Source organism: Protopterus annectens, chromosome 13.part0, assembly GCF_019279795.1.
Source record: "Protopterus annectens isolate FY-2018-M chromosome 13.part0, PAN1.0, whole genome shotgun sequence".
Classification (NCBI taxonomy): Eukaryota; Metazoa; Chordata; order Ceratodontiformes; family Protopteridae; genus Protopterus; species Protopterus annectens.
The window spans coordinates 1,326,590,210-1,326,616,669 of NC_056747.1; the positions used below are offsets into that span (position 1 = coordinate 1,326,590,210).

Sequence of the window (26,460 nt, forward strand, 5' to 3'; positions counted from 1 at the left end):
CTGTGAAATAAGACAGAATGAAGAAAGAAAGAAAACTAGAACAAATATATGACATACATGTGAAAACCAAGAAGGGAAGCAGAAGCTTCTTTACTGAGGTTGGTATATGAAATAAATACCATTAGTGTATTCTATCAGTGCCATTTACAAACAACATTTTCACTGAGGAATAAAGATTTTTTGAACTACCAATTAGGACAAATTTAATACAGCATCATACAGAAACTGTGCCAGAAGGAAGGCAATCCTAAAGTCATACAGGATACCCAAGTCCCAAAGAAACACAATAAGAGGTAAAAAATGCTTAACCTAGGAGTTATTGTGGAGATCCAGAATGAATGGAACAATTCAGTTGTATTGAGCCTAAACTGGATGACTCCATAAGATCTTGGAATGATTTCTGAAAATGGAATGACATAGGTTCATAGGTTCATAGGTTGGTACTAGGCTATCGGCCCTAGGGCCTATACAAGCCTAACCATAACAATTCCCTGGCTATTTCTTCCCACAATATTTACTTCCCTGGACCCCTGTCTAGCAGGGCGACTGACGTGATCCCCGGGGTGAATTTCCTATCTCCCATCCAATCATCAAGGTTCATTTTGAAGAGGGCCAAAGAGGCGCTCTGCTTGACATGTATGGGCAGTCTATTCCACAGTCTGGGGAGTCTCTGGGTCAGGAACCTATCCCTCCAGTATGTTTTGTTCATTGTGATGACAAGGTTTAGATCCCTGGAGTGTGTGGCTCTGAGGGATTGGAATTTCTTTAAGTTTAGCGTGTCCAACAGCTCTGGGTTTGACATGTCCTTGTATGTTAAGCAGAGATCACCACTGAGTAGACGATATGCAACAGAGTACAGGTGGAGTTTTTTTAAATGGTCAGCATAGGGCATCTGCTTTAGGCCTGTGATTCTTTTAGTGAGGTATTTCTGCGGCTTTTTCAGTTGTTGCAGATGTCTTGAAAGGTACATACCAAACAGGGCACGGTATTCTATAATGGGTCTAATGAGGGATGAGTACAGTGGGACAATGACCTCCTTTTTTTCCAGATGAAAAGCCCTTAGTGATGAGGTGTGCCACATAAAATGATTTCCTGACTGTTGTGGCGATGTGGTTATCGAAGGTGAGACCACTGTCCATCTGTGTCTCTAATATCATATCAATAACATATCCAAATCTGACACTTATCTAATATCCAGTGTAGATAAGATCATGGAGAGGCCAGATAAAAATAAGGCTTTTGACCACCATAGATTTAACTAAGGGGTACATGCAGATTCCTCTCATCCCTGAAGCTGAAGAGAAGATAGAATTCTTATCCCCTGAAGGTCTTTTTCCGTATAATGACTTGCCCTTTGGTCTTCACTGGGCACCTGCCACTTTCCAAAGACTCATGATTCAACTTTTTAAACCTCTTCCTGAATATGGTACCTTAATGACACAATAATTATTTAGAAAATTGGGAGTCACATTTATTCAAGGTACAAACACTGACAGGCTGTCTAGGACAAGCAGGACTTACAGTTTATGCTGCCAGAAATAAGCTTTGTATGACAGAAGCTAAATACATTGGGAAGAGGAGTTATTAGACTCCAAATAAAAAAACTAAAATAGAAACTTTTAATAACTGGTCTGTCTACAGTACCGCAAACTTCAAGTGAAAACATTCTGATGACTAGCAGGCTATCATAGAAAATTTGTAAATAACTGTGATGCCATAGCTTGCCCTGTGATAGACCTTATAAAAGATAAGGTAGCTATCCAAATAAGACACTCACAGAAGCAGATATGACTTTTAATTAAGTGAAAGCTATCTTATGTTTAGAGACAGTCTTGGATGTCCCTGAATTTACTAAAAACTTTTATTGTGCATGCAAATGCAGTCAATATAATGTTGAGAGTTATCAGAGAAAGCTGGTAGCATGGAACATGTAGTCCTCTGCCTAAGTAGGAAGCTAAGTAAGGCTGAAACACGATACTCTGTCATTGAACAAGAATGTCTCACTATTAAGTGTGAATGAGCTTCGTTGTAGTATTCTTTGCTGGGATGTAGCTTTACTTTGGTAACTGACCATCCACCACTGAAGTGGTTGCCCAAGCAACAAGACATAAATACAAATCATGTAGGTGGACTTTGTCATTACAGCCTTTTCATTTTATCATTAGGCATAGGACTGGCAACTTCCACAAGAATCTGGGAGGGTAATTCTTGTCCCTTAACTCATCCCATTCAGAAGGGAGCTTGGGGGTTATACACTGGGACAAGGATCCTTGTGCATAGTGTCTGTTTCACGTGCTGTATACATAATGTGTACTGTGGTACAAACCTGAACTAGCAGGCCTAGTCAGTATTCTATGGTGGTGATATTTGTGGTACCTCAGCCAAATGTGAATCACCTGAAAAATCTGTTGTTAAAAGCAGGTCTTCTACCAGCAGTGATCAGCCATGTTTGCCTCTCATGGAGAGGGATTTTGAGGCTGTGATTGGAGACTCTTGGTGAAGCCTGCCCACAGAAAGCAGCGGAAGTCCCAGAAGAACCACTAAAAGTTCTTTGTATTTACTCAGAAGTACCAACAGACTATTTCTCAATGTATTTGGGGATTACAATGCAGCCTGACCTGCACAGCAATACCAAGTCTGTGAATTGCAAGAACTGTTTTATTCCATTGAGAAACTTTAAAATTGGACTGGAAAGCAGCACTGAACTGCAAGTTGATCAGAACTGTGATAGCATAAGTGTTCTTATGTCTTGTTTAAGTTAGAAGTCAACTTATCCCGCCCCATTAATTCTCAGGTTTTAGATCACATTCACAGGATTACCATTCTCAAAACAAAATAGATCTCACCAACTGTAAGGCATGCTATCACATGGTCAGAGTACAAAGTGCAGTATCAGTCTGTGCACTTCAGAAATTCTTTTGCTGAAGGATATTAAACCATTTGTGAGCTCACCATAAATTTCTTCGAATCAGCTGCTCCTTCCATCTACTTCTTCCTGCCTTTATTCCCGCCTGCTGTCGTCCATATCCTAAATCCCAACTTCTTCTCCCTCCTGTCACTCAGCAAATGAGTTGTCTATGTCTTCTCTACTATCTTCTCAGTTTAAACAGCCACCTGGGAGGAGAAATCTGTTGACTTTACCCTGTGGCAGAAGCTCTTTTCACTGCCACACCATTTTGTAATGCACTCGATGAACACAGAAGTGATCTATATATTTGTAATTGTAACAAAGAAGGTCAATTTTGAGTTTCTAATAAATGCAGTTTAAAATCAGAAATGATTGCTTTATCCTGTGAATATACCACTGTGATGTTTCTAACTGCTTTTTTCTGTGCTAGTGTGGGGCTTCCAGTCTCATGTGATCTGAGGTTCTTCCTTCTTATAGGTTCATAGGTACTTACTAGGCTATAGATATGTGAGGTTCTTAAGAAGCCTAGCCTTACATTACTGTTTTTTTTTCATTTTTTTTTAGTCCTTATGTTTTGTGTATGAAGGGTTTTAGCCCCTAAACTTTGCATAACAATATCCTAAAGATGGGCTGAATAAGGATAAGCTGGGACATTTATATTTTAACTCTACCCATGAGGGGAAGGAGTGCTAAATCAGGGGTGAATTTGTGGTTATCCAAGGATTCATCCAAATTCCATTTGAATAGCTCAAGAGAAGTACCCTGCTTTATGTTGAGTGGAAGAGAATTCAATAGAAGACGTATTTTGTAATACAAATTTATCCATCCAACATGTTCTATTTATTTTGCAAAATAGATTGAGATCCCCTACATGGGGGTTTATGATACCATTGGACTTGCAAATGTGTAATACGTCTGAAAGAATAAAGTTTGTTGAAACTATATATGCAAGGAAGAGGTCAGCTCTTTGTAGTTTACATGCCCAGCTCTCGCTACTTCCTTAAAACCTTACATTCCCAACCGCTCACTCAGATCCAAAAATCAAAATAATCTCCTTCAGGTCCACAAACCTGCACAACCTCCTGGCCATCTACTGCTGTCCCACTCCTTAGCTAAACAATGGAACTCTCTCCCCACACACCTACACAAACTACCTAACCATGCAAATTTCAAATCTCAGCTACTCTCTTTCCAAATGGGAATGCCCTTGCCACGCTCCAACTTAAACCCCTCCCCTCCTCATTCCACCTTGCACTGACTCATCCAACTACCTCTAATATTATTTCATCCCACCCAAAACAATCCCTCCCCTACTAAAAACAAATTTTCTCTCTAATATCTATTGTACTATACTCTCCAATCTCAATTATACTATTACCCTCTCCATGCATAACATTTTCTAACATACTAATAGCTAGTAGCTATATATTCTGAAATGTTAAACCTACAATTGAGTTTATAACAAAAATATTCACTTTATGTAAATGTTGAAATTTCTTATTGAACTATGTCTTTTCATTTTTGTAACATTGTGACAAGCCAATTGCAAATATCATAGGTTCATAGGTTCATAGGTTGGTACTAGGCTATTGGCCCAAGGGCCTATACAAGCCTAGCCATAACAATTCCCTGGATATTTCTTACCACATTATTTACTTCCCTGGAACCCTGTCTAGCAGGGCGACTGACGTAATCCCCAGGGTGAATTTCCTATCTCCCATCCAATCGTCAAGGTTCCTTTTGAAAAGGGCCAAGGAGGCGCTCTGCTTGACATGTATGGGCAGTCTATTCCAGAGTATGGGGAGTCTCTGGGTCAGGAACCTGTCCCTCCAGCATGTTTTGTTCATTGTGATGACAAGGTTTAGATCCCTGGAGCGTGTGGCTCTGAGGGATTGGGATTTCTTTTAAGTGGAGCATGTCCAACAGCTCAGGGTTTGACATGGCCTTGTATGTTAAGCAGAGATCTCCTCTGAGTAGACAATATGCCACAGAGTATAGCTGGAGTTTTTTTAGATGGTTAGCATAGGGCATCTGCTTTAGGCCTGTGATTCTTTTAATGAGGTATTTCTGTGGCCTTTCCAGCTGTTGCAGATGTCTTGTGAGGTGCATACCAAACAGGGCATTGTTCTCTATAATGGGTCTAATGAGGGATGAGTACAGTGAGACAATGACCTCCTTTTTCTGGATGAAAAGCCCTTAGTGATGAGATGTGCCACATAGAAGGATTTCCTGACTGCTGTGGTGATGTGATTATCGAAGGTAAGACCACTGTCCACCTGTGTCCCTAAGTCTCTTATCACACTTTTGGTGTTTAGTGTACTGCCACCTATGTGGTAATTCATGGGTACATGTTTTTTCCCAAAGGGGATAACTATACATTTCTTGGCATTAAGCTTGACCCCATGGCTCTGGCACCAAGCATCTGTTTCTGTAAGGCCCTTTTGTAGAATATCCACATCATTTGGCGATTCAATAGTGGTTCCCAGTTTGCAGTCATCTGCAAACTTTGTTAGCCAGAGTCCCTTAGTGTTGGCTTGCACTTCAGAGAAGTAGATGCCGAACAAGAACGGTTCCAGGACTGAACCCTGAGGTACTTCACTTGTCATTTTTCTGGAGATGGATTTGGAGTCGGCTACTTTTACAGTGTGGGTTCTGTCAGTAAGCCAGTTGGCAACCCATCGAGTGACGTAGGGATTTATGCCCAGCTTAGTAAGTTTATCTATGATTCCAGAGTGGGGGATGGTGTCAAATGCCTTAGCGAGGTCCAGATAGGTTGTGTGAACTGCCTTACCCTTGTCTACAGCTCTGGAGACTGATTTGAAGAGTCAATCAGGTTCAGGAGACAAGATGGGCCCTTCACGAACCCAAACTGAGTGGGGTCCAGTGTTTGAAGGTTGCCAATGTCTTTGTTTATAAGTTCCATGATAATGCGTTCCATGCCCTTTCAGATCAGGTCGTCAGACTGATGGGACAGTAGTTCCCGGGATCCAAGGTGGATACCCCCTAGTGGAGTGGGATAACTGTAGCTGTGCGCCACTCAGTGGGCACGAAGCCTGAGGTGAGGCTCTGATTAAACATGACACTTAGGTGAGGTGCCAGTTCATTTTGTAGTTCATGTAGTACACAGCCTGGGATGTCATCTGGTCCCGTGGATGCTGTATTCTTAGCTTTGGAGAGTGCGGTTTCTACGTGTGTGGCCATTATTACTGGAATTTGGCAATCTTTTGGTATTGAGATGGGCCCTTTAGGGAGTGAGAGGGGGTGAAGTTGTCACTAAATCGATCTGCCAGGATATTGGCAATATCCTTGGGATCAGTATATTTAATGCCATTCTGTTGTAGCTCAGAGCAGATCTGAGCATTGCCATTTAGATTCTTGACATAACTATAGAATGCTTTGTGGTTGTCTTTGGAATCTTTGGCAATTTTATTTTCATAACTAGCTTTGGAGGATTTTATGAGGGATCTCAGCTTCTTACTGAGGCTGGTAAGGGAGTTTTTTTGCATCCTGGGATTTTCCTCTTTTCTGCAACAGTTTCTTCCTTCTGTTGTATAGTTTGTTTATGGCAGGGGACAACCAGATTGGCTTCCATTTTTTGGAGGAGAGTGTCTTGGTTCTGTTGGGGATGGCACGATTCATGCATGACTGGATGTGCTCGTACAGTGCCTTAGTGTAGGATTCAGCAGTCGAATTTTCAGCTCCCGTCTGCATGGGTGTCATGACGTTTGTCACTTCTGACTTGAGTAGCATGAAGTTGGCTTTGGAGAAGTTTTTTACAGAGGTTTCCTTACTGGGGGGTGGGGGTGGTATGTGGATGTCAAGGGTGATTTGCTTATGGTCAGTCCTGACCAATGAGGGGGTGACCACTGGTGTGGAGCATTTATCTCCCATGTTGGTAATGACCAGGTCTAGGATATAGGAGCCCCTGGTAGGACAATGGATTGGTTGATACAGGGTGTTGGAATTTATGAATTCCAAGAACCGCTGGGAAAAGGTGTTGGTACCGGAGTAGTTTTCCCAGTTAATGGCAGGGTAGTTGAAATCACCCAGTATTAGGGTGTTTGTTTGTATCTTAATATTTTCCAGTATGTTTAGAAAGGTGTAGTGAGAATCTTGGGGCATGGTGGGAGATCTGTAGCAAGCTACAATTTGGATTGCATCATGGATCTTATCTGTAAATGTTTAATTAGCTGTATGAACTATGTCCTTTTGTAACATGTGAAATGTAACTTGCAATTATTGTGGAGCTTTTCTCCCTGGGGCCTCCACTGAAAACGGGTTCTTCTTGGCCCAGTGGACTTCCCCGGTAATCAAACTTAAATAAATGATACTGAGAAAAGTGACAAGACTTTGAGATGGACTACATAGTTTTCATGATTTAGGCCGTTGATTTTTTAGTGAGAAAGTGTTGTGGTCATTCTAATTGTAACCAGCGTTTGGACAGACACATACCTAAAGGGGCATTAAACTCAACAATTCACCTAATGAGTGCTGAGTACAATGAAACAATTGCATCGCTGGATATGGATAAAATACCTTTAGATATAAGATGTGCAGTGAACAAGGAATTCCTTACAGCAGTGAATACATGGTGATCAAAGAGCAGTTCATTGTCAACACGGGATCAGTTTTCAGGGGTTCGTCATCAATGTGTTAATTACAAGAGAAGTTACTTCTTGGCATTTAGTTTTAGTCCATGGTTTTGACACCAGCCATTTGTTTGGCATGGGCCTTTTGGATAATCTTGGTGTCCTCTGGAGAGTTTATGATGGCATCACATTTGCAGTCATCTGCAAACTTGGTCAGCCACAAATCCTTAATTTTGGCTTTGAGTTCAAACTAGGTTGGTTGGATTCTTATTCTTCTCCTATTTGTTCTTTATGCAAATAAAATAATTTAATAAAAAAAAAAAAGTCTAGAATCATTTGATTTGAGCATTTCAATTACCCCGGACTTTAAAACAAGGTACTTTTTGGCCTTCCTGCTGAATAACCTGATTGATTTTGTTGTTGGTTAAGTTGCAGCTGTAGTACACCTATGAAGTCTGTTAATGATGATAGGTTTATGTCCTGTTTTTGATAAGGTCACAAGGCTAATATTTGCCCATTTCTTGTTATCTATGTTCACATATCAGTTGAGACTATGGCATACCATGCTGCAGTCTTCGACTTATTTGTTTACTTGATTATTTATTTATTTATTTTTTAACAGATGCTCAGTCATGTTCTGCCAATGAGCACACATGTGGAAATGGACGATGTATTCCATCGTACTGGGTCTGTGATGGCTATCAAGATTGTGCTGACAACTCCGATGAACCTGCATCATGTGGTCAGTAGGAAAAAGACAAGATTTCCACAAATGAAATATTTTACTTAATATGTGGAAAATGATTCTGAAAAATCTCTGTTTGGTTGTTAACTCTGCTATGACATACAACCACTGTTGTTTCAGGAAATCAGTTTGTGTGTTTTACTGTGACTTATGTTTTCCAGTTTCATTTGTATGCATGGGGGAGTGTCTGTGTGTATAACGCTGAGGTATCATAGTTCACATCCAAATCGATTATTCCTTTTTTTGCTCCACAGATGTATCTCTAACTTCAGGCTTCTTTATGGCCAGTTCCCTTTTACTCCTGTTCTCAGTGGTTCCCACACTGTGGCAGTGCCCTGTTTGTGACCCACAACAGGGTACCAACAAGGGTTTCCCTTTTATGTATGTAGCAGATAAGGAGCTGTTATATTGTAGTTTGATGTGTTTTTTTCTTGTTAGGCCTTGCCTCCCATTGATAAATAGGACTGCATCATCCAGGGGATGTGCAATGGTGCTGCAACAGAAGAACCTTTACCTAAATTGTATATCAGGACTCTTTTGTGTTTTCAACTTGCTGAAGCAACAGTTATGTACCATGATTCCTGTGTCACTACCAGGGCTTGTAAATAGCCATTTCCCCATGACCCCCCAGTACAAATGAGCTGGCAATGCTTCATTATACCTTTTCTACACCCCCTCAAGCTGCAGCTGGTGCCCAAGCTAATATTCAAGCTCAGAGCTTTATACACCTATGCCAGTGGAAGGGGCAGTAAAAACAAAATGTGAGTAACATGGGATTTTATTGTTAGCATAATATCCTTCCCCACTTAAGCCATACCATGTGACCTAACACTTACATGATTACGTTTTTATGATGTATTTATTATATGGCAATTCTTGGTTGGTTAACTTCAGCTTACGGAGTTATTTTGCTGACAGTACCATTTCTTAAACATGTTTATTGCTCCCTCTCTCTCCCTATCTCTCTTTATACACACACACACACACATTTATATATATTGAGATTTTCTAAAAAAACATTATAATTTGACTAGAGGAAAAAAAAAAAAAAACAAATAAAAAAAATAATAAATAACATAGTGATAGTTGGGGCCGAAAAGGGGGGGGGGTAGTAGTCATGGGATAGAAAACATTATCTAGCAGAAGCTCACAAAACAGTTGTCCAATGCTGAATATTATACAAGTCTTGATTCTGACCCTACTGTACAACATAAACAGGTTATTGATGATTATTGTCAGTTTATTACACCAGTGAGAGAAGTTACAAGACAATTCTCCACCAGTTTAATATTTTTACAATATGCCCAAGGTGCACAAAGACATCTTGAACCCCCAGACGTCGTCCGAGTCCGAGCAGGGAGAGGGATCATTGACTGAACCGCTCTCTGAATACCTGGTTGTCCAGAGTAGAGTAGAGAATTAGAGACACTCAACAATTCAATAAAAGATGATAGAAGATCAGAGATGAGAGTTTTTTTTTTTGGAACACATTAGACGTCCTCTCTCTCTATATCTATACCACACACAGGGGTATTGAGGCAATTATCTACAGGGTACAGGGATGGGGGATGGGGGCTTTTTTGCTCCTACTACTTGACCTGTTTATGGGGTATTTATGTGGATGATGATTGTGAGGATTTGATTGGGGGGGGGGGGGTCTATTTGGCAGAGACTTATACATACAATATTTTCTAATGTCTATGATTTGAAGTTTAAGTTTAATATCAATATCAATACACAGTAGATTCTTGGATGTTTTAGTGGGCAAGGAGGGATCTCTCTATGGATTTATATAGAGCCTTTTTCTCCAAAAATGCCCTGTTACATGCTAATAGCTATCCCCCACACTATCTCTTAAATATACCTGGTCCACAGTTTCAGCGAGTTAGAATAGGGCATAGAAACATATATAATAAGAGGGGCTAACAGCCATGCTAGTTATAGATAGGACTCCCTATTGACTTGATAGGTGCGTAATTGTCTTCACATTTGTTACAACAAAAAATTTTGTATCACGATTGATGCTTCCATGTATATACTTTTGTAATATATATATGTGTAGCCAGTGTGAGTGTTTTATTTTGGGCAAACTTCTTTGAAGCAAAAGCAAAGGATTTGCTTATATATTGATGATGAAGTGTGTAGCACAAAGTGCCCTTCTTTTATACACACAAATTACCCCACATCACACATTTTTATATTCATAGTTTTGATAAAGTTTGTGGCACCAAACCTAGGGGACAGTCATAGGTAATAATTGGTTTTTGATATATTGAGAGTTCTTAGAAAAATATTTTGTGTATCTCTAATTACATAAGTCATTGGGGTTTATTAACTGTGCTGCTGCACTTAGTCATTTGATTGTGGGTATCACCTGAGGGCTATTGGGATGTATGTGAATATATATTCACATTTCATATGATGATGTACTTTCACACCTTAATGTATATGTTCAAATAAGAAGGTTGTTTGAGTATGTTTTTCTATATTGGAATGTATATTGAATGAGTTGTTTGGGTAGCAGTGGTAGTGCTTGCCCATTTTGTATGGTATTATTATTTCCTATTATATTATTTATATACCTTACTATTTTAGTATATTGCTTAGTACACATTCAGTATTGTGTTATTAATTTTTTTCTTTTTTTTTATATATATTATATATATGTATATATATACTTAATCTTTTACTTCCTTAGCCTTTACTTTATTGTTAGCTTTGTTAATTTACTTGTGTTTCTTTAAAGAGTGATCTATTCAGTGTGTCACGTACTTTATGACATTCTGCCTTATTTTTTCCTGCACTTGCACTGAGGGCGGCACACCCGACACGGCCGCCACCGGTTTGTGTTGTTGGGCTGTGCTTGTCCCAAATAATTACTCTTCACTTCATGCTGAGCCTTATGATTTATTTGATGCTGGGATCATTTGTGGACTTTATATATATATATATATATATATATATATATATATATATATATATATATATATATATATATATATGTATATATATGGTTCCCCTTCCAAACATCAAAAATCCATAACATCTAATTTCAAAACAGTGAGACCATAAGATCAAAAATGCATAACATCTAAAACTCATAACATTGAATCTCACAACATCGAAAATGCATAAAATTTAGTTGTGTATCATAAAACATGCAAATGGTATAGTTAATTTTGTTAATCTATATATAGTGTTTATTATGCCACTCTGTAAATGATTTTAGGCCATACAGGTAAGTGATTTGCACATTAAGTGTACATTGTTTATGTTGATTGCTATACAGTGGGGTTAGGAAATTTTACTTTTTCCCACTGTAGTGTAGTCTCGTAGTTGGTATATTTAATTTGGAGGGGTGCAGGTAGGCTTGCCCCCCCCCCTGCAGAAACGTAGTAAAAAGTGTGTGGGATGTTATTTATACTTGCTTTGTAGTGTTTGATGTTGTGAGATTCGATGTTATGAGTTTTAGATGTTATGCAGTTTCGATCTTATGGTCTCACTGTTTTGAAATTAGATGTTATGGGTTTTTGACGTTTTGAAGGGGAACTATATATATATATATATATATATATATATATATATATATTTATATGTCTCTCTCTCTCTCTCTATATATATATATATATATATATATATATATATATATATATAGGTGTGTGTGTGTGTGTGTGTACTGAAATATACATTTACATGTATGTTTAATTTTGTTGTTTTCTGAATGCTTTAGCAATGATCTTCCTCTTATATTTGATTCCTGTAACATTTTCATAGGATCATAGGAAGTTACTAGGCTATTGGCCCTGAGGCCCTTATAAGTCTAGCCAAGAATTTAGTGCATGTTTAGACAAGACAGCACCCAAAGCCCCTGTCCAGTACGGACACAGGTGTAATCCCAGGGGTGTATTTTCTGTTTCCCATCCAGTTATCCAGGTTGCCCTTGAAAATGGATAATGAGGTACTCTGCTTGACGTGGAGAGGGAGTCTATTCCACAGATGGGGGAATCTCTTGGACACAAATCTGTCTCACCAACAAACCCTAGTGACGTCACAGACCAGGTTGAGGTCATGCATGCGGGTTACTTGAGTGGAGCTTGACTTGCAGATATACAGCAGTCCCATCACGGCAGGGTCTGAGATTGCTTTGTATGCCAGACAGAGGTCACTTCTGAGGGGTCTGTATGAAACTGAGTAGAGGGATAGGGCTTTTAGCCTATCTGTGTAGGGGAGATGTTTGAGGCCCTGGATACTTCTGGTGAGGAACCTCTGTGGTGTCTCCAGCTGTTGCATGTGCTTTGCAAGGTACATGCCCAAGGGGGCATTATACTCAATAATTGCCCTCATAAAGGAAGAATACAGGGATGTTATGACCTCCTTGTTCCTAGATGAGATACCCTTACTTATGAGGTGGGCCATGTAGAAAGCTTTCTGTACAAGAGAAGCAATATGGTAGTCAAAAGTCAGGTTGCTATCAACCTGGATGCCCCTGATTGTGTGCTTAGGATGTTGTTATTAATGTGATAATATGTGGGGATGTCACTCTCCCCAAAGGGGATGATGATGCATTTTTTGGCATTCCACCTATGGTCATGTTTCTGCCACCAGTCATTTGTTTGGGTGAGACCCTCTTGGAGGACATCCACATCACTTGGGGAATTGATGACCATGGCCAGCTTGCAGTCATCTGCAAACTTAGTCAGCCATAGTCCACTGGTTTTGGCCTGCACCTCAGAAAAGTATATCCTGAATAACAGAGGACCCAAGACCTATCCCTGGGTTATGCAGCTTGTTACGGGTCTACTGCTTGAGATGGCTTCCCCTATTTTGATTACGTGGGTTCTATCATTGAGCCAGTTTGCTACCCATCTGATAACATATGGATTGATGCCTAGTTGAGAGAGTTTATCTATTATGCCCGAGTGGAGAAAAGTATTGAAGACTTTGGCAGGGCAAAGTAGGCAGTGTGCACTATCTTCCCCTCGTCCATGGCTTTGTTGACTGTCTCAAAGAAGTCGACCAGATTTAACTGCCATGTCCTCCCCTTGACAAAGTCAAACTGTGTGGGGTCGAGTGTTTGGAGGTTGCCAATATCCATGTTGTTAAGGTCCATGATAATCAGTTCCATGGCCTTGCAGATCAGGCTAGTTCTAGCAGATTGACTGTGATTGTTGAACCATTTTAATAGCGCTGTACAGTGCTTAGGCTAATGTACGTTAATAAATATTTATTGATTAATTGACTGATTATAATTGTATAAATAACTCTTAAATCCTTTCGTTTTGTAGAAACATATATAACTAAGGCAGTGTAATATCATCTTCAGCAGCATAACATCTTTGGTGTAAACTGTATCTTTAGGGCCATGACTTTGAAGTGGGACAGGAAATCCAATAAGATTCAACACTATATTTATGATTCTATCATTTCATTGCAGGAGACAGGTGAAATGTGGTGTAGTCAAGACAAACTGGTGGAATCTATCTAATGGCCAGACAATGATTAAGTTGTTAACATATAACAATCAAATCCTGGGTTTGAATCCTATCAACTATGGTTTGAATGGTGTATGATCCTAATCAAGTCACCTGAGTTCCTGGACCACTGCTGTAAAAGCTATACTGTTTCAGTGAGGTGACCTGACTGAGATAAATAAACTGTGGAATAACAGAGTTACTTACAAGTACATGGCAGCCATACAATTTTCTTGTACTCTACGTACATAGCAGAATTTTTTATTTTCCTATAGGGTTCATATTTTGCTTTGATAGCAGTAGCATAATTTATAGACTGCTATGCTGAATTGTTTATCCTGTTTTTTTTTCCCAGCTGATATTGTGAAGACTTGCAGTTCGAACGAGTTCACCTGTAACAATGGGCGCTGTATTCCCATATACCTGATCTGTGATGGAGACAATGACTGTGGGGATATGAGTGATGAAAGCTCTGAGCTTCAATGTGGTAGGTTAACATTAGGCCACTATATAAATTATTCACTGAATGTCTGAATACGCTTCTAATAATGTGTTATTCATTTATTTTACTCTTTATATGTGCAGTTTTGATCAGTAAACTTTGACTACAAGGCCAAATACCATTCAAATTTTTGCCCCTATAATATTTCTGCTGTAGTTTTATTTTTAGTGTAGGTCCACAGCACAAACACATTTTACCTACTAAATAACCTAATTCAGTTCTACAGCAGACAGAGTATCAGCTTTGATACTTTGATGATTTCTAATGATGTTTAAATATTTATATTTTCTTCTGAAGCCATGCCACAAAATCAGTGAGATCACGAGACACTAATCTGTTTTTAGAGCATGGATATAACAAAAGTGTTTGGAATTGTGCAACTACTTATTGTCCCCACCTCACCAGGAGTGTAGTTAGAATATTCACATTTATATTTACCAAAGCCCTGTGCTATATGAAACTAAAGGTGGGTCATGTGTTCTAAAAACATTAAATTAGAAGCCTTTATTTGGGCAGCTAGTGAAATTTATTATATTTTAATTTGTTTACTGAGGTAGAACACTGAGCTCAATGGGCCGGTTTCAGCATTAGGACAAATGTAAAACATGGAGCATAATCTCTGAGTAGTGTTTATTTATTTATTTATTTATTTGATCATTTATTTTTTTATTTTACTGTCTCACGTCTACTCTTTTATCTCCATCTGTATGACTGAAGCTGGGATATTTGATGTCCCTGTGCTGTGCAAAATGTTGCCCTCCCCTTAAAATTCATTTTACCCCATGACTTCCATATTATATTCCTGGCTGCATTCTTGCTTTAGACTCAGCTAGTGTAGTTTTCTTCTCAGAAATCTGCATGTACTTTGTAATGTGCACCATACTCTGAATCTTAATAAAGTTAAGCTATTTTGAATACTGATCTGTATGTTTCACTGTCATCCTGTATCAAAGTATATAAAAGTAATATTCTTTCTTTACAAATTAGCTCCCAGCACAATACTTAATTGTAAGCTTAACATATATTTATTAATTGACCAAATACATTAGGAATGCCTACGTTGTAGAACACTGAATGTGTTACTGTTAGTGCAACACCCATTTCAAAGTCCTCTGTGATAAAAACTAATCTTTGAACCCAAGAAAAGAAACGATTTTTCAGGGTGCAAAGTTCCCGATATCTCCATGTTTAATGTATGCCCCTACACCATCATTAATTTCTACAAGCAGCTCAAAGGTCCCAGCTGTCAAAACTAAGATTACTTTAGAGTTTTACAAGAACAAGAGTGCTTTCCTTTCTCTGAGATGTGGATTGCCTGCATTTGGTGAGATGCTTGGGTCAGTTCTGTTTGGTTAACTGGCCTTACATAAATTATGCAGCCCACATTATTAATAATAATAATAATAATAACTAGCTTGCTTACTGCATTGATGACACATTTCTATATTATTTTTAATTTTTAGCAGCATAATAGTTGAATCACCACATTATAAGAGATTCTGCAAAATCTCGTAGTTAAAACATTTCTGCATTTCACAATTCATGAACTGATATGCTGAGATGGTTGCTTTAATGATCCTTTCTATTTACTCTTTGGAAATGAGGGCACAAACATGTCAATGATATCTGCATCTGAATATGAATCTTGCATCTGTCGATCTATCTATATTTTTAAGTATTTATTTATTTCTATTCATATGTTTGTTTGTTAACTGGGGTCATCATTTCTTGGTGACGAGTGACAGTTCTAGCTGAAGTTCTCTTGAATCCTTTATGGAAGCTCTCTGTGGTTATCTTACTGGATGTGACGCCTTAGAGCTTTGTAGATATCTCTGCTGACTTGAAGAGTCAAGGATAAAGTCTCTCTGTGCCTTTCACAGTCACTTTGAAATTCATTTGTTTTGAATAAATGTCTTCTGTTTCTTTCTAGGAGTTTAACATGTGATGTTTTCATTATAGATATGCTTGCTTTTTTAAATGGTTTCTTATATAATCTTTGTTGAAATCTATCATCTCCTTCTTTAATCTGAAACAGTCTTGTATAGCCTACTACAGTAGAATATTTCTCTGGAATAATTCAGTCTCAGTCTGTCTTGAATCTGACTCTGATGCTCAGGAGTCAACAAAGAAGCAGACATAGGAATCTGTAGCACATTAAAATTGTTACAGGTCATATAGCAACAACTTGTAGATCAGACTATACCTGTAGTTCAACAATGCCAAGTTACAGGACATATATCGACTTAATCCTTTATAGGGTAATGACAGTTAGACCTTCTTTCTGTACTCAGTGGTACGAGGTTCAGAAACTAAAGTGAGGCAAGACCTGGCCTATTACAGGACACACACACACACACACACACACACACATGAACGCGCACACATGATGTGTGATGTAACCAGAGCACCTAATAAAAATGCACACCAACACAAGTAGGAGGTACAGACTCCACAAAGAGGAACTGTTAGCGATCTGTTATTTCTTCAAACATTCTCATCTTTTAACAGTGCACAGTTAGGACTAGGAATAACACACAGAACTTCTCACTGCTCAAAAAGGATGTAAATTCAGCAGTAGCATACCCCTAGCCATTGTTTGATATGATATCTGCAATATGGAAGCGCTATGTCTAGAAAATGCAGCTCTCAGTGTGCTCACAAAATCAAGAAACTTTGAATAGCAGGCAACACATAACATATATGTATTCTCTTGATACTGGAGTAAATCTGTATGTCTTACTTTGTTGTCTACTTTGAGATGACTAACATTATTACTTCTGTCTGATCCTTATAATGCTAATCATTACACACAATTCTGAAGAACTTGTTTTACCTACACATATACTCCTGGCTAAATAATACATCACATATTCTTTTTTTTTTCCATTTTACTATGCCCAAATGAGATCTGTACATTCTCTCCAAAATCTCTTCTCTAAACATATTTGGAAGTATCTCTTTAACCAATTTGAACAAGACCTACATGCAGATAATATTTCTTTAAATGAAATTATGGATGCATTTCTTTCTTATGGCTCTCTAACTCTTCCCAACTTGTTCAACTCTTAAAGCTTCTTTTCTGACATAGTTGCAGTATAATCCAGTTAACTTCCAGTTTATCTCCAAGATCTTCTTTCATATTCTTTAAGTAAGAATGACTCAGTGTATTTGCTAAATGCTTCTAACCTCCATGCTTATAACTCACTCCTAAATCACATTTGTGTTCTGCAAATATATAACATTTTCTACAGCCATTTTGGTGTCTTACAAAGTAGCATCTTGAATACACTTTTCAAGTGTTTCATCTGCATCCAGAGCCATCCAGGCTAAGATAAGAATATTTTCTCAATTAACTGCACTTGTATTTGCTTTATACAGCGATCACTACTGTTTTTTAATCATTTTGAAAGCATTTATTTAATTTTGTGGAAAAATAGTCACTTCTCTGCTAGCTTTTATAGTTTTGATGATCTCCAAATCACCGTACTGAAGGGTAAATTAACCAGGGACTTGGTTGTTTGGTAGTTGTTCGTTGTTTAATCTGCACTTGAGACCTGCTTTTGCTGTGCTTTTACATTAAGAAATTCCAGGTTCATCCATCTTGTAGCATGTGTTTACCTGCTCTGTCGAAGTTGGGAAGCACTCCAAGGAGCTCAAAGTGTGGCTGTCTATTGGCTAGAGTCTATAGGAGTCAGTTTTCAAGCTTTTGACTCTGGTATAAAGTTTACATGGAGCTGCCCACAGGGCAGCAGCGGTTAGCAGTGCCCTGTACAGTAGCAAACACCTAGACAGTACAATTTCCCTATAAAGTTAGAATTGGGTCCAAAACCTGTTAAAAGGTGTGGCATTGTATGGAATTAAGCTTAGAACAGCAAGCTTGCAAATGGAATAGCGCTACCATATCCTAGCACTATATAATGTCTTACCCGTAACCCCAGAAACTACCCTTGGAGACGCCTATTTAAAAAAATCCTTAATCCTAAACAGCCCACCCTATTACAGGACCTGACAACACGGATATTCAATTTATAAATGTCTCTGTGGCCAGCTTGGTAGATCTGGGCATCCTAAGGCAATGTAGCAAATCACATAACCAGATAATCATTAAAAAATAAAAATATAACACCGTATGTATGAGATGTAAATACAAAACTTGCTTGCAGGCAAAAAAATCTCATATACAAATGAGGTTGTCAGGAATACCCATGCTACATTTAATATTGGTTTGAAGAAATAAACAACTTAATCAGGCAATAAACATCAGTCCTATTACTATGGAGCTGCCTGACTGTATTAACTATGAAGCACTTATTTATATGCTCTGTTAATTTTACTAAGGTGAGCTTTACATACATATGTGGACATATGTTTTTGAGAACTGCGGTCCCTCCTATGTGGAGGTAACCTGGTTCCACTCAGTTTACAATACTTTGCAACAATCTCTCTGTTACTGGCCAGTCACTTATCCAGAAGCAACTTAAAACAGATTTCCCACAACCATGGTAGGGCTGTTTCATGACATATGCCAACATCAGATTGTTTCTTTTCAATTAGAAAGTATAATCTTCAAAAAAACAGACATGCTGTATTGTAAGTATCTTTGGGTGTCACTGGGTTCAACCAGCTCTCTTTCATATCATGTTAGCCTAGGGCAAGATGAAAACTTCTCACTTAAAAAGAAGTGTGCAGTGTTTCACATTTACTTACACCAGAAAATTCATCTGTCGTTGGTAACATTTTTTAGATACCCATAATTAAATATGATCTTCCCAAATTAATTACATTTGGTTTGACTTCTATCTCATGGTTGCAGGTTCTCCTGAATGGAGTTTATTTTCGTTTCATCACAGCATAAACATGACTGCCACATCTTATCTATAGCATAATAACGTTATGCTAGAAAATATTTAATGCTTCTACATTACTTTACAAGCTTTTGTACGAGTCACTTTCATACACTTGTTTGTACCCCCTCCTTCTGGAACCCATTCAAGATAACTAATTTTCATCTCATCTTTTGTCCTTTCTTTTCTAAATCCATCTCAAAAGTCAATCAGTAGCCAAAAGGGTTTCTTTGTAACTGTCTAGAATAATCTCTGTCTCTTTCTCCCTCTCTCTTTATATATATATATATATATATATATATATATATATGTATGTATATATATATGGATTCACGTTATAATCTTGAAATACTGAAATCTTGAATCTCAGTATCTCGAGACTATAAAGCCAAATTTTCACAATATCGAAACCCCAAAATCACGAAATTCAAAATCGCTACTTTTAAATATACCCACCACCACACAAATAAACATACGTACACTTTCCTCCGCACACTACAACAAACCAACAAAACACACACAAACACAACAACAAAAATACACACTTTTGAGCTCTACCCCCCCCCGCTACTTATATATACTAACTCCGAGGTTGCACAAAAGACAAAGACACTAAACCCACCACTGCTATATTCCCCTTGCACAAACACACACCACATACGTACAAACACCACCGCTCTCAACAATTACACACTCACACTCTTATCTACATACCCTAACCTGCACCTAAAACTTCCTAACACACTCACATGCACTCAAATCCCTACCCAAAACCCTTAAAAAAACAGCACTTAACCTGAATCTCCACATATATCCACACAATGGCAGGCAAACCATATCCCACAGCACACCACACCTTACAAACATAGCAAATCCCACATACTGCACCACTACAACCGCGAATTCGACACTTTGAATTCGATCAAATGCAGTTTGCCTCAACTGTACTTTTGGCGTTTTCATCTCAAAATACTGAAATTTGAGATTTCAATATTTCGAGATAGTAAAGTGCTTCTGTGTGTATATATATATATATATATATATATATATATATATATATATATATATAAAAGAGTAAATGGTTCTATGTTGCATTAAAAATGTTTTGATGATGATATTGCCATAACATTTCCTGAGCATGATCAACTATGCAATATGAAATGGCTGACAAAAAAACAACCACAGATTCATAGGTAGTTAATAGGCATGTAGTCTAGGAGACCATTAAAGAGACAAGCTCAAATTCCCAATTACCCCAGATCACTGTATGGTTAAGTGAATAGATCAAGGTCACAAAGAAGGCAAGTGAAACAGGAAAGAGTCAAACCCTGCACCATTGCCCCAGGAAGCAACTCATTAACAAGTTGGAGCTTTAGTCCACTGGACTAACTGACAGCACAACAGTTTTTAACTAAGTGCAGACATTCTTTACAATCCAGTTTTGTAGAGAAGGCTGCAGCACAGTAACATGAAACAATGGCAGTGTAATGCACACAGAAGATCAGGCAGTTCTGGACATCATTGAATAATGCAGACCATACTGACCTTACAAATGCCAATCCCTTCACATTTGTTGGTGGATTTAAAGCAGGTGTTGCAAACTTATTACTACAATGAAGCATGTTTAGACTCTATGTACAGGCCTATCAATAAATGAATTCATACTCCACTGCAATGAATAAAGCAAAACAAAGACAATGCATGTATCACACCATCTTTTGTTCAACAGCCCATAAGTCATACAAAAATCAGAAATATTACTGCATACAACATACTGCTTTTTGAAGTGGGGATTACATACTTGCTTGATACCTACATCTCATTTTTACTTCCCTATATCTTCCCAGTAATCAAGAATAGATATACCCTATGACACTAGTCAGTATAGGTCTGACCTACCTAAATGGCTAATAATTCCATATTGCTGCAGCATACATCTCCAGAGTCCACAGAATCAGATCATAGCCAAAGGGCCCTCCCTGTATGGGAAAATGAGCCAGCCCCACCCCAAACCCATACCAATATCCCATTACTTGGCTGTCTCTCCTTAATTACCGTAAAACACTGTTCAAACTTGTCAGTGTGCATACTATTTTCTTATTTACTTTGACAATTATCACAGAGATTTTTAATTTAAAGCTTGTATTTCAAATTTTACAGCGAAATACTGACAGACATTTACTAAACAAAAGCAAATTAAAATACATTGAAGGGAGATTTATCTTGGGGAAACAGTAAATTTCTCTCTTCCTTTGAACTCAACTTTGTTTGAAAACGCATCTGGAAACCCATTAAACTAAAAGAGATATGCTATAATTCATAGTCAGACAACATATTGTAAAGCACTACTTAGTAGCTATGTGAATTGTACAGGAATTCAAAACACAAATGTGTAGACCCAACTGTCATTTTTCAGGGTTAGCCCAAGAGCACTGTATGGTGAAGTGACTTGGTCAGAATCGCATAGTAGATAAACAAAGGCTTAGGGAAAAAAGCATTACACTACAGGAAACAGCTTATTCAGAGCTCATAGCCTTACTCAGTGCACTAAGTAATACACAAACATTTGTAGCCCGGTACAGTGCACTTCAAAATCACAAACCTGACAAGACAAGCTAAATTAAAAATGTATTCATAGTTAAAATCCATCCACCCATCCACAACCACTTTTTCCCATTTTTGCACATGGGGTCAGGGTGTCACTTCAACAGATACAATCATCTGGGTGGCTAGTCCTGCCATGGTTATTCTGCCGTTCCACATACATACACACACACACACACACACACACACACACACACACACACACACACACACACACACACACACACACACACACACCTATGGCCAATTTAGAATGTTCACTCTACCTACTGCATGTCTTTAGAATGTGGGAGGAAACCAGAATAACAGGTGGAAACCTATGTGTATACAGAGAGGAGATGCAAACTTCACACAGAAGGCACCCCATTTGAGAATTGAACTATTACATTATTAACATTATACTTATTCACTTCATGCTGTATGTTCACAGCCAAATAATAACAACACTGTCAGCAGTCAACAAAGCAAGGAAACCAAGGAGTCTATCCAAAGAACAAGGATCATATAATGATGCTCTTGTTTACTACAATTGTTCCTTCTTTTATATTATAACTACTTGGGGATGCAGGAACCAAGTATTTATACAGTTTTGTTATAAGTTTGCAGTCAATATATACATCAATCCATCCATCCTCAACCCCTTTTTCCCATTTTGCACATGGAGTCGGGGTGTTACTTCAACAGTGACAATCATCTCAAACCAAGGTTTGCACTGCCGGGTGGCTACCCCTGCCATGGATATAGATATAATGAAAACAAGGATTTTCATCACAATAAGCACCTGATTGTGAAAGTAATCTTTTGGCCATTGGTACCAAAGAGGTTACAGTTCGACTCGTGTAAAAACACAGAACAGGAGAATTACTGTTAACCTAATGTCAGTGGCTTAAACTGTCACTACTAACCATAAAAATCTGTTAAAAATCAATGTCACATACGTTAAGTAGTGACTTCAAGCAGCAGTTTAGATAGGCTTCCGTACACTTAGGAAGTGTCGGATATTCATGTGTTTAATCAATCAGGCAAGTAGTTTTAATTTCTGTGTAGTCTAGAAGTCAGGCAGTCAATTGGCTTAAAAAGTATTTTATTTTTCTTCTCCTCCGATTAGGCAGATGAGCACTGGCCAAATAGTGCATAGTTTAAAGACAGTTAGTTTACTTTTATTGGACATAGCATGGGTATGTTTGTAGGGAGGGTATCAGAGGTAGGTTTGCCAATGGTGATGTGGCAGACTCAGTGGGCAAATACCTTACAGTAAGTCCCTGCCCATGTGTTTAAGAGATCCTTTAATCCAGTAAAACAAACAAAAAAACTTCATTTAAAAAAAAAATAACATGTAAATAATAAATCTTCATAAATCTGTTATACGTCAGTATGTTAAAACAAACAACTCTAAATAAATAGTACTAGCCCTTAAATCGTCGAACAACTAAACACTCAGAGTTAGAGGACTGAGAGAATTTGTAGCGAAACATAATTGTTTTGTCTTTGTGGATTGGAAATGGATTTTTTTAAATCTAGTTTAGTTTTTAATGTTGTCTGACTCTGTGTGAAAACTACGAGAAGCAGTTAGAAGGAAAACAATGGATAAATAATTAAATAATCCAAAGTATTAAACTGTCTTTGTAGCAGCGCTTTTCCATAGAATAAATTGCTTCTTTGGATCTGCCTCATTTTATGAACAAAGTAACAAGCATAAAATAGCATAACACAACTATGGGCTTTCTGCCCTTTACTTGAATTTTCCATTTTTTTAGTGTTAGGGGGATGGGGAATGGTTTTACGCTAAGCAGAAGTAATATTCATTACTGTTCAATTGCCCAAGCTAAGCTTAAAAACCACTATACTAAAAAGTGGCTCTGTTCATGCTACTCCCCTGGGTAAGCCACACTAATACTCTACTAACTTCTCCAGCAAAACTAGCATCTACCACCCTCTAAAGGAACAAACCTTCTAAGCTCTATAAACTTCACTATATTAGTTAACATCTACAACCTCTCTAGTATACCAACAATCCCACTGCTAACTGTATCTTATTTACATGGACAACTTTAATTACTGTCTGAAAGTAAAATCATTGCTCTTCCAATTCCTCTGTGTTATGACTTTAGACCCACTTGATATTTTGAGATGATTGTTACATAGATGAAAATGTGTTATATGTACAAAAGCCACTGTATTGTATTTCTTGCTTGAACAATTTTGTAAATGATACTTGGAGCTTTCCTCCACAGGAGGCCCAAAACCCTGTATTGTACTTTATTGCATGAACTGTATTGTAAAAGATACTTGTAGCTTTTCTCCCCATGCCTCTGCTGAAAACAGACTTGTGTCCAGTCGGACTATCCCAGTAAACAAATGTAAAATAAAATAAATAAATAAAAAATTCAGGTGATCAGTCTATTATGGAATGTGGTGCTGAGATCGTACCATGTGGACAGGGTCCATTATGTAAGGTTTAAGGAAAGCTAAACGTTTACTCAATCTTTGGATCACTAGATCTTATATTTGAAATAATAAGAGGTTCAACATACACATCCGCGATGGTGGTGCTGTGGTAGGGTTGTCGCTCACAGTAAGACGCTGACCGCTTTGACTCTCAGCTAGAGCGTCTTCTGCGTTGAGACATGCGTGAATGGGTGTACCTTCATTGAAGGTTGTGCGTTAGGGCTGGCAACTCAGCACATAAAAATCTACTGCCAATCATTAGCAGACCGGAGTTCCACTGTGGTGACCCCTAACCGGGAAAAGCCGAAAGACACAGCAAGAGGTTCAACATACCTTCCTAGTATTTTAACAACATCTTAACATAAATGTGCAGGATGGAGATGGACCAGGCAATGGAAATGTGCCGCAGAGATAAATGAGAGTGAGAGGTATAGGGAATGGGAACACCACCGAAAAGTATGTCTGTGAAAATAGGAGATGAGGAATGGTGCTGCGCTTAGTAAAGGTGATCACAGGAATGTGGATGGAATTTGACACTGAGATCATACCACGGCTGGTGTATGTAGTCTTGACCTAATGGAAAGCAAAATATACTCGATCTCAGGTTCAAATATACTCGATCTCAGGTTCACCAGATGCTGCAATTGACATAATTAGTACTAGGGGTTTTATGCACCTTTCCTAGTTCTGAGTGGGTAGGTGAGGGGGCCAGATAGAGAAATGTGACCGGAAACTTTTGAAGGTATGTGCATGTGCAAATAGAAAACCTGATATGGGGGGAGTACAGGATTAGACCAGTAGGATGTGAGCCTTGTTTGTTAATCTAATCGAAACTTAGCTTGTAGAGCTATACATACAGGCTAGCTAAGGTGCCTGGAAAAATAAAGTGTCAAAGGGGGTTAACGTGTTTATGTAATAAAGAGGTTAAATTACAATCAAGTACATGTTTAAAGTGGGCCAAGTAACTCAAAGCATGGGATGGTGATGGGATATGGCTTTCTGCCTTTCTCTTGAACTTTCCAATTTTTTATAGTGTTAGGGGGACGAGGAATTTTTTTTAGCTAAGCAAAGTTAATATTCAGACAATCGGTCTTTTACAGGATGTGTTGCTGAGATTGCACCATGCGGTTGGCATCTGTTGTATAGGTTTTAAGGAAAGTTAAAATTTACTAGATCTTAGAACTATAATAATAAGATGCAGGGGTTCAACCTACCTTCCCTAGTCTTCTAAAAATCACAACATACATGTGCAGGATGGAGATGAAGGGAAGTGTGAAACTGGGAGGAAAGTTGGTATTGTAAGGAAAAAAGCTCTTAATTAGCACCAGTAAGTCCTATCAAAGGTCAATTCAGAGGCATAGTGAAAAGACCAGTGTGTACTAAGAAGATGTTTGAGGGGTGGGTTGATTGTGTGTGTGTGTGTGTGTGTGTGTGTGTGTGTGTGTGTGTGTGTGTGTATATATATATATATATATATATATATATATATATATATATATATATATATATATATATAGTGATCTAAAAATGTCTTGTAGCCAACCTCTTAGCAACGTTTGAGCAGAAACCATCAAAGATTCATAGCTAAACAATATAAAGAAACTGTATGGAAAGTAATCATAGACATAAAAACAAAAACAAAAGATGAGGCCATGAATTACATCCTTTTGCATGACTGAGTGCACCTCAAATGTTTGCTTGTGATTAAGTGAATAAACAAATATATAGATAACAACCTATCAGTGTATTTCACAGTTATATAGATAATCACCTAGCGGTGTATTTACAGGTCGCAGTTTTGAGAATCATACACTGCTACCCATTACACCGCATGCCTTCTCAGCTTCTTAACACGGGAATGAGAGACAAAGATCCAAAATCAGGAACAGATGTTAAATATTGTTTTTATGTATTTAGAAAGTTGCTAGTATAATAGTTTTGCATTAACAACCATTTTCTGAAGGGTATGAAGTCTGAAAATCGCATTTGTCATTATTTAGTGACTGCAGTCCACAATACTGTACCAGAAAGCCACAGATTTTATGAGAATTGATTACAAATATGAGGACAAAAATCAAGGAAAGTTAAGAACTATGACCTCTGTGACCACGCATGTGTGTGCATACACACACACACACACACACACACACACACACACACACACACACACCTATATCTATATCTATATCTATATCTATACCTATATCTATATCTATAGCTATAGCTATACCTATATATACACATGCACACACACACACACACACACACACACACATATATATATATATATAGATATAGATATAGATATATATATACATATATATATATATATATATATATATATATATA

The 26,460-nt window shown here is 38.0% G+C and overlaps 1 protein-coding gene across 1 annotated transcript in view; it reads left to right on the forward strand.

Annotated features, from left to right (window-relative positions):
* The window catches only part of LOC122788060 (low-density lipoprotein receptor-related protein 2-like), a 1,238,079-nt gene that overhangs the window by 708,194 nt on the left and 503,425 nt on the right, over nucleotides 1-26,460 (forward strand). Inside the window, exons 47-48 of the mRNA XM_044054982.1 lie at nucleotides 8,120-8,239; nucleotides 14,069-14,200. Of these exons, the coding sequence (XP_043910917.1) occupies nucleotides 8,120-8,239; nucleotides 14,069-14,200 (252 nt within the window). The remainder of the gene's footprint in view (nucleotides 1-8,119; nucleotides 8,240-14,068; nucleotides 14,201-26,460) is intronic.